At 49.4% G+C, this 16,128-nt stretch overlaps 1 protein-coding gene across 1 annotated transcript in view; it reads right to left on the bottom strand.

Annotated features, from left to right (window-relative positions):
- Window positions 1-709: 709 nt before the first annotated feature.
- Window positions 710-16,128, bottom strand: part of PAPLN (papilin, proteoglycan like sulfated glycoprotein) — a 50,464-nt gene continuing 35,045 nt past the window's right edge. The window contains exons 13-27 of the mRNA XM_035900965.1: window positions 15,612-15,788; window positions 14,237-14,393; window positions 13,517-13,603; window positions 12,693-12,981; window positions 12,452-12,569; window positions 11,635-11,764; window positions 9,099-9,750; window positions 8,211-8,348; window positions 7,251-7,375; window positions 6,174-6,312; window positions 4,609-4,746; window positions 3,839-3,966; window positions 3,144-3,252; window positions 1,799-1,974; window positions 710-1,238 (exon numbers count right to left, since the gene is read on the bottom strand). Coding sequence (XP_035756858.1) covers window positions 1,063-1,238; window positions 1,799-1,974; window positions 3,144-3,252; window positions 3,839-3,966; window positions 4,609-4,746; window positions 6,174-6,312; window positions 7,251-7,375; window positions 8,211-8,348; window positions 9,099-9,750; window positions 11,635-11,764; window positions 12,452-12,569; window positions 12,693-12,981; window positions 13,517-13,603; window positions 14,237-14,393; window positions 15,612-15,788 — 2,739 coding nt within the window. The 3' untranslated portion in view covers window positions 710-1,062. The remainder of the gene's footprint in view (window positions 1,239-1,798; window positions 1,975-3,143; window positions 3,253-3,838; window positions 3,967-4,608; window positions 4,747-6,173; window positions 6,313-7,250; window positions 7,376-8,210; window positions 8,349-9,098; window positions 9,751-11,634; window positions 11,765-12,451; window positions 12,570-12,692; window positions 12,982-13,516; window positions 13,604-14,236; window positions 14,394-15,611; window positions 15,789-16,128) is intronic.

Consider the following 16,128-nt stretch of genomic DNA (forward strand, 5'->3'; position numbering starts at 1 on the left):
TCAGCTCCAGCCCCAGGCAGAGCCTGGCTTTCCTGGAGTTAACTGAGACTAGAGCAGATCATTGGGAGGTTTATTCTAGCAAGTCAAATGCGCCTACTCTATTTCTAAGTGTATATTATTCGCCTCCCCAAGCTGAAACTCAGCGCAATGCTACCACTGAGCCCAGCTTTGTGATAAATTCAACAGCACAGTTCTGGCTCAGGAAAAAAAAGTAAAATTATCATCTGCCGAGCCCTCCTAGAGCAAGTGGTATTTAAACTGCAGCATCTCAGAACAGGTAACAGTCGTGGTATATTCATCTAAATTACCCCTAACATTCAGGAAGGGCTAAAAGTATTATTGCATTTTGTCTGAAGCTTTCTGTGAAGACTTGCTTCTGCATTTCACTCCAAAGCGGATTACAGTCAAGTAGAAACCAAACTGACCCAGCTAGAAATTTGTCTAAGGTGTATAGGAATAAAACAGCTGAAACATGGCATTTCAGCTGCATCCCTACAGCTAGCAATCTCATAGGACCTGAACGCTGATTTTATGTGCATCAAACTGTTTCTCATGGCCAAGAGTCCTTTGCATTTAGATGGAAAGTGCTCCCCAGGATTACAAGTGTTCATGGCTCATTAGTGCTTTGGTTAAGCCAGGTTTTTTTTGTTTGTTTGGTTGGTTTTTTTTTTTTTTTTAAGAGCACTTCTCTCTCATGCTTGTGTGAAGAATTGGTCTCTCCCTCTTTCATACTGGTTATCTGCATTCTGTAAAGTCACAGCACCCTTACGTTCCCAGTGTCATCTTGTTCTGTGAATGACAGCAACTACCCTTAAGGGAAAAGATGGAGTAGCTACAGCAAGGCATATGGACAGGGGAAAAGAAGTTTGCAATAAACTTGAGGGCGGTGGATCTCCTCCCACCTTTGAACAGTTACACCCACTACATTCTGCTCAATTCACCCTCTTGAGCGTTCCAGTAGGGCAGAGCTCCCAGAACAGTTTCATGCAGCAGAAGGACAGCGTTCCGACTTCCAGGCTTGCACAGGTCACCTGTACTTTCCCGTGGTGGCAGAGGTGCCTGTTACCCGCGGTGTGGAGCAGGACCGGCCTGCGGTCGGTAGCGAGAGCAGCTGGCGCAGCAGAAGCTGGAGTAGTACTCGTTGCTGCAGAGCTGGGCCTGCAGGATCAGGTCGCAGTTGGCGAGGTGTGGCTGGTCCACGCACTCTCTGCTCGGGTCCACAACATGATTCACAGCCACTGCAGCCAAGCAAAAGGTGAAGCAGCTGTAAATATGCTTGCCAGGGTTTAGCCTCAGGCTTCGTTTCCCTCCCAAAAGACATGGCCCATTCCTGTTTTCTCCCCCCTGCCAGTTCTAAGAGGATTGTTTTAAATATAGTCCGACATCAAGGATGAGAGAGAAACTGATATCCCTGGCGAGATACAGGAGGAGAAAGCAGTTTCTGAGGCTGATCTCCTGAGGAGAAACCACTCTACGCCCTGCATAAAGCCAGCTGGATGGTGCCCAGAGTCCAAATTTAAACCTTGCAGTCAACTATTTGGTGAACCAACTATGGCGTTTTGGCCTCAGGAAGTTAATTAGGCTCCCAGCACCCTGCTGGTGGTGGTGGGTCTTTCCACCATCCTGATTTTCTGCCCAGGGAAAGCAGGGCTCCTTAGGTAGTACAACCCAGGGGCTCCTGCTGCTCCCCAAAGCCCGAGGTCGGCGGTGGGCCAGCACATGCAACGGGCAGACTTCTAAGAGCGGCCAAGAGGCAGGCACGGTGCCGGGAGGCGAGGGGAGGGTAGGTTGTACTCACTGCTAGGCCTGCTCCTCAGCACTTTCACCTCCGTGCTGGCACTGACGGAGTTGCTGCTGCTGTAGGCGCTGCACGTGTAGGAACCCTCATCAGCCTCTCGAACGTTGCTTATGACCAGGCTTCCATCCTGGGGCAGGTGGATGTGGTGGCCATCTGCCCGCATGGGGACTCCATTCCTGTGGCAAAAACCATTTTGTATCACTGTTCCCACCCACTGGGGCTAAAGGAGCTCTCTGTGCATTTTGGGAACCGACGCTCTGTGAAAGGGGTGAATTTTTACAAATTCAGCAGGGAAGGAAGAAGAAATCTTCTTTTGCCACAACCTGGCTCTACAATTGGGTAGTAATAGGAGCCTGAGCAAGCCTGCATCCCTCAGCCAGTTGCTGGCGTGGGAGGTATCTAGCTGTCTGCTCTGTACAAAGACATTGCCCTTTCCGCTATTAAGCTTTTTTGAGGTTTGAGGAACTAGGAGAAAATCCAGGGTGCCTTTCCTTCTCTCCAGGTTGTGGTCTGGTAGTGCTTGTTTGGCTGGCATTGACAGCAACGCATATTGCTTGAGGAACATATGGGGTAGTGAGCAATGCGCCCTCTTTCCTCTCCCTTACAAGTTTGTTTAAAAAAAAAAAATATGTTCAAAATACCAGCAAGATTGTGTCTGTTCTGTTCCTCCTGGAATACTCTGTGCCCAACAGGGAAACTGCCTGAATTATGAACTCCTAGTTACCAAGGAAATGAAATTTGCTTCACTAAAAAGGGTTTCATTCAGACTCTGAAATTTGCATCGTTTTGTTAACTCAAATACCAAACTTACACATGGAAGAAAAGCTCTCTTTGTGAGATGACCCGCTTCAGTCCTACCCCTTGGGAGTAGAGGGGTTGAAACAATTACCAATCCATCTCTCTGGATCCTTTGCAAGAAGGCTCCAAAACCAGAACTGCTTATTTTCAAATAGGGAAAAAAACCCCTCATGGAACACTTGCACAAATTCAGGGTTTCACTGTAAACCAACAAGAGAAGAGGACACTTTTAGTTTTTGCTATTGTAATGTAACTGGCTTTCCAGCTTGGAGCCCTTCTGAACTCCATGAAATCTTAGCTTCAAGTCTGCTTTCCTCCTCATTTGGCTGGAACATGAACTTGGTGACACCTACAAACCCACAAGGATCTTGCCCAGGATTTTTAGGGTAACAGACAACTTGATTAGGAAAAGGTAGGCGATGCTAGCTGGGGCTGAGAACTGTGGGTGTTTCTCTTACCTGGCAGACATCCTGTATTATTATTTGGAGGGTAAGAGAGGAGGTTCAGGAAGAGAAGGAAAGGGAAGTTCTGTCTCATTTTTGCTCACCTTGACCACCTTACATTCACATTGTTGCCAGTCACTGTACAATGAAGCTGAGCAGTTCCTCCCTCAGGTACCATGATGCTTGGCAGAAGACCAGTGATCCTCAGCTCTCCTAAACCAGAAGGGAAACTGTCATTAGCAGGAAGACAATGCCATGCTGCCCCTGGTAGTAGCAGCATTCCCTCATGGGAAAAGTCCAACGTACGCTGTGATGAGCTATGAGCCCCTAGGCCTCGCAACAGCACGTTTGGAGCTATGACACTGTTGCTACGGGGAAAGCAGATTTCCTAAGGGCTTTGGCCCAAGCAAGGGCAAGTAGCAGAGGCCTCAAAGAGCTTTTTCCCCCAGCTGGGCACAAGCATATCACATGCACAGAACAACCCATCTTCTTAGCTCCTCTTGCTCCTATACCCATTCCACACCAGTGTCCCAGAAACAAGGCCCCGAGAGTCACTCTTACTGCGCTGTTAGTCCCTCTTCCCAGCTGCCTGGGGCACCACAGACTACTAGACACACGCAGATTACCCCTGGGTACAACAACTCACTCTTCCCTTGCCTTCAAGCTGCCATTAAACATCAGGTGTGAAGCCAAGAGGCATGGCCAGACAAGAAACCCACGCTGCCCAGCCCTCCCTGTTTTCCGCACACGTGTATGCATGTGTACAGACATGTCATGCATGTCTCCACCCATCCAGTACCTAGAGGTCGGAACAGGACCTGGCGCTGGTCCTGGTCACGTCCATTCGAGGCAATGCAGGTAAAAAAGCCGACATCTTCAGAGGTGACGCGGCTGATCACCAGGGCCCCATCTGACTGCTGCCTGTGCCTGGGGAACAAAACCAGAAAGCGCCTCAGGCTGTGCTGGGTCAGGATGGGACTCCAGTCACCAGAGCTGAAGCTGAGCCTCATGCACAACTTTGTAGTAACACTGAGCAAAGGTTTACAGCAGCTCAGTTCAACCTGTAACGCAACCCCTGGTCCTCAAATCCCAGGCACTGTAGCTGTAGACTCTGGAAAAGCTCGTTGCTAGAGCAGGCTTCTGGAAGCGGGGAGTGAGGGGAGCTGCAGGAGAGCAGCACCAGTAGGTGTGGAAGTTCATTCCAGGTACCCTGATTGCTCTGGCTCATGGACCAGCTGTTTTTTGGCAAATCTGCTTGCCATGTGTCCTCTTTCTGTTAATCTTGTAGATGAACAGATTTCACCTTTGGCTCACTTGTAGACCTTGTATCACAGCTGTTCCCTCGAGGGTTCAACATTCAGACTTTGACCTGTGAGTGAGGCTAGGGCAGTTGGGCAGTACGGTCTGGCCCTAGTGGGAAAAGCTGGTCAGCATAAAGCAGGGCCGGCCCTAGCTGCATGGCCAGCAACTCCATTCTCTCAGGGAGGAGACAGGGTAGGCAAGGCAAGGAGGAGGCTCTGCTCCACATAAGCCTGCCTGTGGGTATGGTGGAGTGGCCTGGGAGCTCACCTGGGAGAGGAGAGGGGCTGCCCATCTTTCCGCCACTCGATGGTGAGCGCTGGCAACGCTTCCACTGTGCAGGGCAGTCTGACTCTCTCCCCGACGCTGGCCTCCACTACCGAGGGCTCGCTCTTATCCATTCTCAATCTGCAAAGTCCACAGGCACAGCAAAAGATGCAGAAACTTCCTCGTTCAGCGTCTGACCTTCAGCACAAGGCTTTTTTAAACACAAACCTTATTTTTTTGCCTCCAATGGGAAAGGGCGGTCTCTGCACTCCCATCAGAGCTCTGATACTTGCCATTACCAACATTCACTCAAAGATTCAGAAAAGAGCAGCCTCCATCAAATCCTGCACAGCTTGGTGCCGAACTCCTGCCAGCCAGCTTAACCCTTTAGAGACAGCAACCCTGTTTCTTATAGCATCCCTCTGGATAACAGTCTAGGAAGTATTAACAACATGAGCACATGGCAAATGGTACAAAGTCCTGAACAGGGCACCAAGCAAGTTTCCCCCAAGGGGCTTGTCTGGCACACAAAAATAGGCAGATATTTTTGGGGGTGTGAAGAGCACATTGCAATCACCTGACTGCACGCAAAGCCCAGGAGCTGGCCATCCACTTCATGCAGCAGAAAGGTCGAGGTCAGGCTCTCACACCACTCACCTCCTCATGCTCTTTGCTCTCTTTTAACTGCAGCTAAACACCATTTTAGAAGGGACCTAAACCATGATGTTCCCAGAGTCAATTAAAACACCATCTCCCCCACCCCCGTTCTCTGACCTGATTTCTTGATCTCAAAAAACAAAACCAAAGAGCCTTAATTCAATGCTCTTAATTCAATGAATTGCTTCTTTCTGCTTTTAGGCAGAAGCAGCTAAGGAGGTTACTGGGGAGTTCAGCAAATTGGCTGGGTTTTAGGTTGTGAAGTCAAAAGAAGGGAGGGATCAGATCAGATCATGGTCCCATTTAATCTGGAGCCCCATCATGCTGCATTTAAGGCAAAAATAATTTGCACCCTTTTATTTCTGTGGGCCCTAGTAGCACCAAAGAAACATGCAAGAAGCTACAAAATATGCCACCCAGTATGTGAGGAGATAGTTTTGAGTCAAACTGGTTTTTTCACAAAAAATAAAATAAATGGGTGGGGGCTAAAGTAACTGGAGCTTTTTTTAATATACGTATGTCTATTTTGTGCTAGTTATGCAGTTCCGATTTGCTTTGCTTTTTTCCAGAATAGGTTTCTCTTTCTGCCTACACTAACTTGAACAGCTAAGGATGCTACCCCTGATATTTCTACTTTCATTTGAACCTAGCTCCTTTGCTGTCAGCCTCCCCGTGCATCTTTCCTCAGAATATGCTTCTTTCAAGAGACCCTTGGGGAGGACAGAAGACAGCTTGCAACTGGGATCTTCGCCCGTTCCTGTTGTCAGCAGTTCAGTACTGCTTGCTTCCCAACCGTGCCCCAGAACAGCTGACCCAGGACCTTTCCAATCTTCAGCTTTTCTACATGAAGAGATGCCATATGGTTCATCAGCTGGGCATGGTGGACAAACTGTTGCTGTATGTGAACTTACCTGTATGTGAATTGCTGATGCACAGAGGAACTGGCTGCCTGTACAACCTTCCTGCCTCTGGATAGCTCTCGATGCTGCTGATTTTCCTTGTGAGGGACCCGACCTCTCTCACCCTCTGCCAGAACAGCGGTCTGGTACTCTATTCAAAATAAAATGCCATATGTGAATAAAAGGACCCTTCTTACTATGACCCCTTGCGTAGGGTTTCTATGAGCTTGGGAGAGCTTGCTGAACTGGAGCCAAAGAGCCCTTCAGCCATCTGTTTTCTGGCTGACTAGTGCAGTAAGCCTGCACTGTCTACTAATGAGAGTCACAGACCTGCAGGCAAGCAATTTTAGACTCCTTTCTATCCTCTGTCAGTGAACATGTTGCAGCATCCCCTAGGCCACAATGCCTTCTGCCCCATGTGCCATTGCTGTGACAAAGTACACTTCAGAGATTGAAGGCTATAGGGTGCCTTGCCGGCCCGTCTTTTGAGACTAGTCTTTCATACTTTTTTTGCTTTTGTTTCTTAAATAAGGCATGTTTTTCAGAACAGGGAATCTTTTGTTACCCAGCAGGACCTGTTTGGGCAAAACACAAAACATAAATGCACCAGCACAGACAGTTATGGCAGACCAGTCACGTCACGGTGTGAGACGGAGGTCCCCAGAAACTGCAGAAAAACCCTCTTCTGAAGCCTCCTTTCTGGGAACAGGAGGCAGCCGATAGCTCTCAGGGAGGAAGACATGCTTGCTATGCTGGAAATGGGGCAGGTTACATGCAAGCAACAACTCTGGTTACGGGGCAGCACTGCAGGGGAGGAAGCGCTTTAGGGCTAAGGCTTTATCATGAGGCAACACCAAAAGAAGCCCTGCTGCCTCCACACTCCCTCTTGGCACACCTACAGTGGAGGAGACCGCCTGTTTTGACTAGCTCTTGGGACACTGCTCCCATAGAGTGAAAGACAACACTGCTAGCACAGCGTGGCAGTGAAGGAAGTTTGCTCCTGCAGCTGGTTTTATTGCTCCTGTTGTCAATAACTGTTAACGAGGAGCCCTGAGCTACCTCTTTGGTCTTAAGTGGAAGATAAGTCACCTATGATCTGTAACTGAATCTGTCGGCGCTCTGTCCTCCCGTCAGAAATGAGGCACATGTAAGTCCCAGCATCCTCTGGCTTGACGTGGCTGATCACTAAGGAGCTGTCAGACTGGTAGGTGTGCCTGCAACAGGAGCAAGGATTAACTGCCTCTGCCTGGCCATGGACAGCAACTGGCCAAGGCAGAGCAGCCCTTCGTGCTGATGTTACACAAACCATTACCATGCAGTGCCCTCCCCGGCTTAGAAAACAACAAAACTCTGTTGACCCCAGAGGGGTCACAGGCAGGGGAAATAATTGCAGCAGAAAGGAGGTCAGTAACAGAGAGGAAACTGAGATGGGAAAACAGGGATCTGCTTTCTCTCATGAGGAGGCAAACTGCCCTTCCAGGCAGGAGCTTGAGCCCCAGCAGTCATCTGCAAACAGAAAAGCAGAACTGGGCTTTTCTTAGCTGTGATTTTCATAACACAAAGTGATTGTCTGGCTCCAAATTGTTGCTGGAAACAGTCTTCCCAGGACAAACAAGCTTTAAAAGTAGTTTTTAAAAAAACTGTATTTTAGATGGGAGTGCCAGAAACTTCCAGCCAGAGGAACTCCAAGGTATTTGGCTACAAGCTTCACCCTGGACTACTGGCTTAGTTCTGCCCTGAGATGAATCCAATAGAGACAACATTTTCCTGTACCACTACCCACATGCCAGCTTCCACCAGTGCCTTGTTATGGGACAGCACCTGTTTGGCCCCATAACTAGCCAATGCCTCAATACTATTGCAGACTGTATCTGTTTCTGCTGTGCACAGACCAAGTGGACAGTTCATGCTCTTGGGTCAATACATGGGCTTGTTTGTTTGTTTATTTATGAACATTAACAGTAAGATTACAAAGAAAGAGGGCAAGCATATTTGGCACCCTGCCCAGCAAGGACCCATCTGCTCTACAAAGAGGGGAGCTGAGCTCACCTGTCAGAGGAGACTGGTCGGCCATCCTTCATCCACTCCACTCTGGAGAAGGGGGACATGCCTGTCTTGCAGACCAGCTGGATGTTTTGTCCCACAACTGCTGTCACAAGAGAAGGCTTGGATTCCTCCAGGATGGCTCTGAAGAGAAAGCGATTTCACTTCTGCTGCCCTCCTCTCCTCTGGGTCCTCTAATGTGACTCTGCATGAGTCACAACCACAGGGCAAAGCCCACTCAGCTCTGAGCTGATGCACCAGGCAACATGTGGAGAGCCCTCTCCTACATGACAAAGGCTGCTCTGGACAGACTGAATGCTACAATAACTCCAGGAAGGGAGAGAGTCCTACAAGCCCTCTATTCTGAAGGAACTAGGTTCAGCTCAGCAGACAGACACAGATCCAGTGCAGACACATTTAGATCTAGCTCTATGCACTCCTGATTTTCAGGATGACACTGTCTGGATCCTGACCCAAACTCTGCATCTTAAAAATCTTCCCTAGAACAACCCGTTGCTGCTCCATGCAGTACCGAGATAAAGGCTCTGAAGTCAGAGAGTCAGCTTGCTGGTCAGAACAAGAAAAACACCTATGGATTCTCATTTACAGTGTAAGAATGCCTCCCAGACAAAGACCCCAGTACCCTGCAGTTTCTTCACACACCATACTGCCCAGTGCTGTCAGAGAGCAGGGAGAGAGCAAGGAAAGAGACAACAGATAACTCCAGGGCCTGAATAACTTGATTTACCAAAAGGCCACACATATAGCCAATCCATTGCATAGTATTCCCAGTTAGCTGGTCCTGGCTGGGGCAACACTTTCACTCCAGAGGAAGCTGCACTGATGCTTCACAATGAGCTGGCAGAACAGGGGGGAAAAAAAAAAAATCATCACCTGTGTAGAGCCCGCGCTGGGAAGGAGTCTGCAGACACCTGATGCCCAAATCCTTCCATCATGAAAGCATCTGCTCCAGTAGCCTTGTGCCACTGCTTGCCCTCATGGAGCAGCACCTGCTGGCCACTGCTACTCTGCCTCTCTGAGGCCCCAGGCACTGTTCTTTCCTGCAAGCGCAGCTGGCTCAGGCTCTCCAATCTGCTTTGCTGGGTGCCCCAGCCCTGGCTCTCCAGCACACCAGTCCTTGGCAAAGACTCTGGCAGCACCTCACTTCTCCATCTGTCCTGTCTGTGGCTGTCTTGCATGGGGTGTGAAGCCCCATAGGCTCTTCCTTCTTGGCTGTGACTTGCAGACTCTCTCAGGGGTGGCTGCTGCTGACTCTGAGCATCCCCTGTAGGAGAGCGGGAGCCAGTGAGCTGGTGTTGCAGGGCTCCTGTACCATAAGAGGGCTGGTGCTCCAGAGGACTGACCCCCGCCGAGCTGTGGCATGCTCTCATGCACTCCTCCTCTGAGGCAAAGCTGTTTTTATTGCCGTGACAGCCACCGTACCAAAACCGGTTGCACTTGCCAACGACAGTCACAAAGTACCAGCGAGTGGTCCAGTTTGTGCAGGGGCCATGGGCACTGGGCAGCAGGCATATGACAGGATACGCTATCAAAAAAAAGTGGAACAGAGGGAGATGTAAGTGTCATGAAGCACAAAGATCCAGTTGCTTCAAGCCACCTACCTAGATGAAACTGGGCAGCTGCTCACATTTTTCTTTCCGCCCCAGTTTTGCCACTGGTGGAAGGAGAATCAACCACAGAGACACTTCTGAATCTAGATACTAGACGGATGCTTTACAGCCTTTCTTAGGGAATTGTGCAGCTGCAAGATTTGCTCTGGGGCTTCCTGTCCTGCAAGGAGCATGTGGCTTCTATTTGCACATTTCCAGCCCACCAAGCAAGAGGATTAGACCCAGTTGTGAAGCCTCATGCATTACAGAATACCCCTCCACACTGATATAAAGAGGAGCACAGCCCAATGTGCCTACAAACCGAGCCCTGTGCTCTGAGTCACAGGTATCACAGCCACATGCTGACAAACACTGGATGCAGGGCTTCGACCGAGGGATCCTTTGCCAAGCTGCAGCTGAGCAGAGAGGATCCGGAGAGCTTTCCCTTTCCCCAGGGCAGCCCCATAGAACTGGCCACCAAGCAATGTCTGTGCTGCAGCAAAAGGGCAAGGCAATGCTGCAGCAATCGTACAATCATAGAATGGTTTGGGTTGGAAGGGACCTTAAAGATCATCTAGTTCCACGCCCCCTGCCACGGGCAGGGACACCTTCCACTAGACCAGGCTGCTCAAAGCCCCGTCCAACCTGGCCTTGAACACTTCCAGGGATGGGGCTTCCACAGCTTCTCTGTGAAACCTGTTTCAGTCCCTCATCACCCTCATAGTGAAGAATTTCTTCCTTATATCTAATCTAAATCCACCCTCTTTCAGTTTAAAACCATTAGAATCATAGATTCATAGAATCCTTTAGGTTGGAAAAGACCTTTAAGATCATAAAGTCCAACTGTTAACCTAACCCTGCCGTCCCACCACTAAACCATGTCCCTAAGCACCTTGTCTATCCATCTTTTAAATACCTCCAAGGATGAGGACTCGACCACTTCCCTGGGCAGCCCATTCCAGTGCCTGACAACCCTTTCTGTGAAGAAATTTTTCCTAATGTCTAGCATAAACCTGCCCTGGTGCAACTTCAGACCATTTCCCCTCATCCTATTGCCCATTACCATGGAGAAGAGACTGACCCCCACCTCACTACAGCCTCCTTTCAGGCAGTTCTAGAGGGCGATAAGGTCTCCCCTCAGCCTCCTCTTCTCCAGGCTAAACAACCCCAGTTCTCTCAGCTGCTCCTTGTATTACCCTTTGTCCTATCACTACATGCCCTTGTAAAAAGTCCAACGTGCCTGCAGAGGATGCAGCTGGGAAGTAAAGGAGCAGAGATGCTTTTGCCTAACAGCTCTAGTGCCCTTATAGCACAGTGGGCACTGTATTGAACTCTGCTGGCTGAAGGCACCCATGCAGCCCTGAGTGACACCTCCATCCTCAGCTGTAGCTCTCATTCCACCCCTGTCCATGTCTGAAGGCTGAGCATGGCCCTGATTCCTCAGGGAAGCCCTACTTCTCCTAAACCCAGGTAACTAATTTGGAGCACACCAGGCTGCATCAGGGTGTCTTCTCAGGGGCCGACAGCTCCCCAAAAGTCCTACAGACTGACAGAGATCACACAAACACAATTCTGTCCAACTATGAGCAGAGAATAACAAGAATTTCTGCGGTAGCTAACATAATTGAACCATCTGGCTGCTTTTCTACACTCCCTCCAAGCATCCCCTGCCCAAGCCACCAGGCAGAATTTATTTTCAAAGAGATAATTTACTACATTTTACAGAGAGCAGAGCCTCTACACAGGAAGCTTCCATATGCTACTGGATTCTGTAGGACTCTTCATACGTTTCTAAACCAAGAAGCCAAAGCATCACTTACGGTAGTGGGGCCTATTGAGACATCCTTCACCTTGAGGACCTGAAGCTGAAGCGACATTGTCAAAACAGCAGCCGTACACGGAACCGCGGCACTCGCCCGAGGAGTGCTGCTGGGACAAGGCCTGGCTTGCCTTAGAGACAGGAATTGAAAGCCAAAAGTTATCATGCATACACGAGGACAGTAGCACATGCAAGGCACCGCGTCCAAGCTGTCGGCTGCAGGAGGCCAGCTGTTAGAGGAACCCCTATTTGTTTGTTGCCTCCTAGAGGCTTTCATGTTGGGAAAGGGTGGGAAACTTGGTGGTCAGCCATGGAGCCAGGGCTGCACTTCTCTGCAAGACAGACCTAACCAGCCCAGCAGCAGGCCAGTTTTTCCAGCTGGCCCCACCAAGTTACGAGGGGAATTACCTCCCTGACTATTTTGCCCTCAATTAATCTGCAGGGTTGACAAAAAAAGGCAATTAATAGTGGCCATGTTTTTGCCATTTTCTCTCCTGAAAATTGGATGGTGAGTTTCTGACCGACACAAATTTGATTACTCAGGATTCAATCAGTTCTACACAGGATGGTCGTCTGCTTCTCAGACATCTCCCAACTACCCACTCTGTCCCCTGCTTACAGGGGATCACAGCTGGGTGCCCCAGACTGAACAGGAGCAAAGTGGGCCGAAGGGCTTCATGCCATGCCTGGAGTATTGGATCTCCAGCATTACTGGCAGAGATGAAGCACAACAGAAACCCACAGTCTGAGCCACCAGGGTCAAAGCTGAATCTTTGTATCTGATGGACAGCTAAAACACAAAGCTGTTTTGTACTTACTGTTGGAGCAGCCACAGTGGGCTGATTTCTGCTCACTTGAACGTCACGATAATATTTTGGACATCCCATGTTGTTTGGGCCCTGGGCAGCCGATACTCCATCAGGACAGCATCCATACCTACAAGCAGAAGGGCAGCAGCAATACCTGACCTGCCTGGCTCAACAGGCATGGGCTGTAAATTTCCATAAGCCCCCAGGAAAGGCAATGCCTCCCCGCTCAGGCCTATCTATTTCCAGCTACCTGCTTCGGTGACAAGTGCCGAAGGGGCAACCTCTCCCCAGGGAGCCTGATGCTGGGGTGTGCCCATCTGGACAGCAGCCGTGTGGGCTCCGATGACAGTCCTGTGTGCCAGGCCCAGCAGTGGGGTCCTGAGAGAAGCTGAGCTGATGGGAACCCGATGAACGTGACTGGGATTCCCAGCGAACAGGCAACAAGTTGATGCCACGGTCGTTGGTGGATGGGATGTGGTGATTCCCAGTGGTACTATGGATCGTGGAGCTCCCAGGGAGCATCCTTTTGTCACCAGAATCTGGGGAGAGAACTCCTTAAAGCATGCAGGTGAGCTTCAAAATCTGGTCATTTTTCCTCATCTCTGCTCGGTTCCACCTGCTCAAGGCTACATGGCAGTTTTTTCCCCTTTCAGGATTTCACCTGAATACGTCTTCTGGCCTACTCTTCTGGATTCGGTTGTCCTGAGGCTCTTTTTCCCTGACCATTCCTCCTGTTGTCCCATGAGAAACCACCTGCCACATTACCATGGTCCCCTCACACAATCCCTTCTCCTTCCTACAATCTGCTTTGGGCAGCATTTCTCCCAACCAGTGCTTAAATCATGCTGCCAGCGCCTGGGATCTATACGCTGTGCAGTCTCTTCTGCGTGGACAGATTCAGATACTGCTCGCTATCATGTAAAAGAATCTACACTTTGTCCCTGGCTCCACAGATTTCTAGCAGCCCATGAAATGAACAAGAGAAATGAAGAAAAAGGAGGAACCTTTCCCTTACCACACCCTGTTTCAAGTCCACCATCACCAAAAACGCAAACTAACAAAATTCTTCCAAACCTGTGGCAGGGCTGTTTGGGTTGTAACGTGTCAGCAAGGACTGGCGAGTGACATCGTATCCCATAGTATCCTGCATACTGGGGACCTCTGCAAAGAGAGACATATACAAAATAAGTGCAGTTAGTCCAGCCCTATGTTCTAGTAATTGCAAATGCATCCAGGAGCCAGCAGGATACTAAAGTTGATGAAAATGTTTCTCTTCTGGAACAGCTGCTGAGCAGCAATTGGATTCGACTGGATTGTTAGGACAGCGACCTGTGATGGGCAGGCTGGCAAAAGTCAGCATTTCAGCTCTGGCATGAAGACTAGACACAGACAGCGAGCAAAAATCTTCTGAGCAGTTGTGCTTCCTTTATAGCTGGTCCACAGAGGGATGAGAATTGGCTATAGTTTTTAGCTACTGAGCCTGCCCAGGTTGCCATCCTTCTTGACTGGGAGACCTGGGGTCAGTCTGCAGCACACACAGGGACAGAGCCATCACAGAACACTGAATTCAAAATGGACACACCCCAGTGTTGTTTTCAAGCCTGTTACATACATTTCAAACAGCACAGGTACTGGGACTCTGAAGACACCATGGTTATGTGCATGAAATATAAATGCACAGGAGGGAGACAGGCAGGCAAGAAGCTGAGAACATAAGCTGGTGCAGAGCTGGGAATTTCTACTCCTGAACAAAAGCGTCTTAGGAAAAGCTAGATGTGCAGCAATATCACTCACGCTGTGGCAGGTAGCAGGGCTGCATGTTGCAGCTACCCAGGGTGGCTGGTTTCTGTGGCTGGATGGCTTTGCATGTCTCAGGACTGTAGAATTTGGAGTCGCCGTCAGCGCAGATGACTTGGCGTGTCCGGATGCCTGAATTGCAGCTCTTCGAACACTTGGGCACAGAGACAAGGCAAGTGAGCAGGCAGCAGAGGCCAAATGCAGAAACCCCACGGACCAGAAGTGTGGAACACCTGCATGATTAGCTGCAGGCTGAGCACAGCTTCCTCCACCAAGACAAAGCAAACAATACTTCAGCTGGATTCATCTGAACAATTAGAAAACCATACTTTAAACCATTTTACCCAATGTTGCACCCAGCCCTGAAGCATTAGCTTGGCCTGAAGGCATCTCAATGCTATGGGGATCCACTGGCTCTGAGAGGGTCAGTTTTGAACTATGCATTCAAGAACAACAATGGTTTACAAGGGGAAGCAAACTGGTGGCTTTCTTGTAAGCAAGTAACTGGAGCTCCTCTCACTGGAAGCTGTGGATGAAGAAGGAGCAACGAGCAGCAGCTTGGGTTAGGGGAGAGGATGAGGTATCTGTGTGACCCACCTGCTCATGGCAAACTCTACAAACCCTGGGAGAGTACTTCTCTCTCTTATTCAGATGCAGGTAGGAGCCCTTCTGATATCAGAAAGCTGGGGGCCAGAAAAAATCAGATTAAGGTTTGCAGCTTCTTTAGCTGTTATTAAAACTTGGCCCACTTCTCATGGAGAACCAGATGTGACATGTTTTTACTCAGAAAAAAGCTGGTCTGGCTAGCAGAGAAGGGAAAAAGCGTGTTTGGAAGTCACCCGATGCATTGGATCTACCCCTATCTCCTCCCCCCGGCACTTTTCCCAGGTTGAACAGAGTCTGGCTCCCTCGTCAAAGACAAGACTAATCCAGCTGAAGCACAGTTTATCTGAACAATTACAGAAATGTACTTTAAACCATATCACCAAATGCAATGACCAATCCTGAAGCTCTAAGCCATACTCAGCCAGAGAGCTGTTCTGCTATTCACAGCGATGGAGTGAAGAATTGGGAATAAGCAGCAAGAGTGGATTGTTTCAGCTTATTGGCTGCATTTTGCCACTGTCACTGAAACTATAATCCCCCCCCTCAGAAGGATTTATTTTTGTAGCAGCTGCACACAAAGCAGGCAGCAGATTAACTGGAGCATTACTAGTGCCAGTTACAACACAACTGTGAGCCAAGGGACTGGTAACGAAGCAGTACGTGCTCCCAGCCTCAGCCAATGTGCAGGCTGCATGGATCAAAGCTTGTTTGCGAGGAGCACAGCAATATAATCAATTATTTCCGAACCATGAAAGTGGATGCTCACCAGGCCCCAGTCTCCAACGTGCCAGCCAATTTCCTGGATGCAGTTCTCTTTAAGGCAGGGCTGGGTGGCCGATGGCTTTGGCTCCATTAGGCAAGCAAAGTCCTGAGCCTGAGAGCCTTGCTGCGTTCTGCAGGTGACGATCCGGGTCTGGACCCCTTCCCCACAGCTGGCTGAGCACTGCAGAAAGGGGCCCAACAATTACAAGGAAGCACCGCATTTCCACTTGCATTTCCAGGCTGTGCTCCCTAACATTAGGGCAGAGCACTGTTCTGAGATTGCCGAAAACAACCAACCATCATTAAAATAATCTTCTGGGATGGGAGTTAGCAGAGAAGTTGTTTTTGCTGTAGAAGAGACAATAAGGCATGGTGGATAGGGTCTGGGAGATCCGGAGCTCACTGGATGATTTTGGCCTAGTCATATCATTTCTCTTGATCTCTACCAAAGAAGACAGGGAGAACGATTTTGGAAAAATATCAGTACTTCAGAATACATTGAGGACAATAAATGGCAGGAA

The sequence above is a fragment of the Egretta garzetta genome, unplaced genomic scaffold, assembly GCF_000687185.1.
Source record: "Egretta garzetta isolate BGI_Z169 unplaced genomic scaffold, ASM68718v1 scaffold828, whole genome shotgun sequence".
Lineage (NCBI taxonomy): Eukaryota > Metazoa > Chordata > Aves > Pelecaniformes > Ardeidae > Egretta > Egretta garzetta.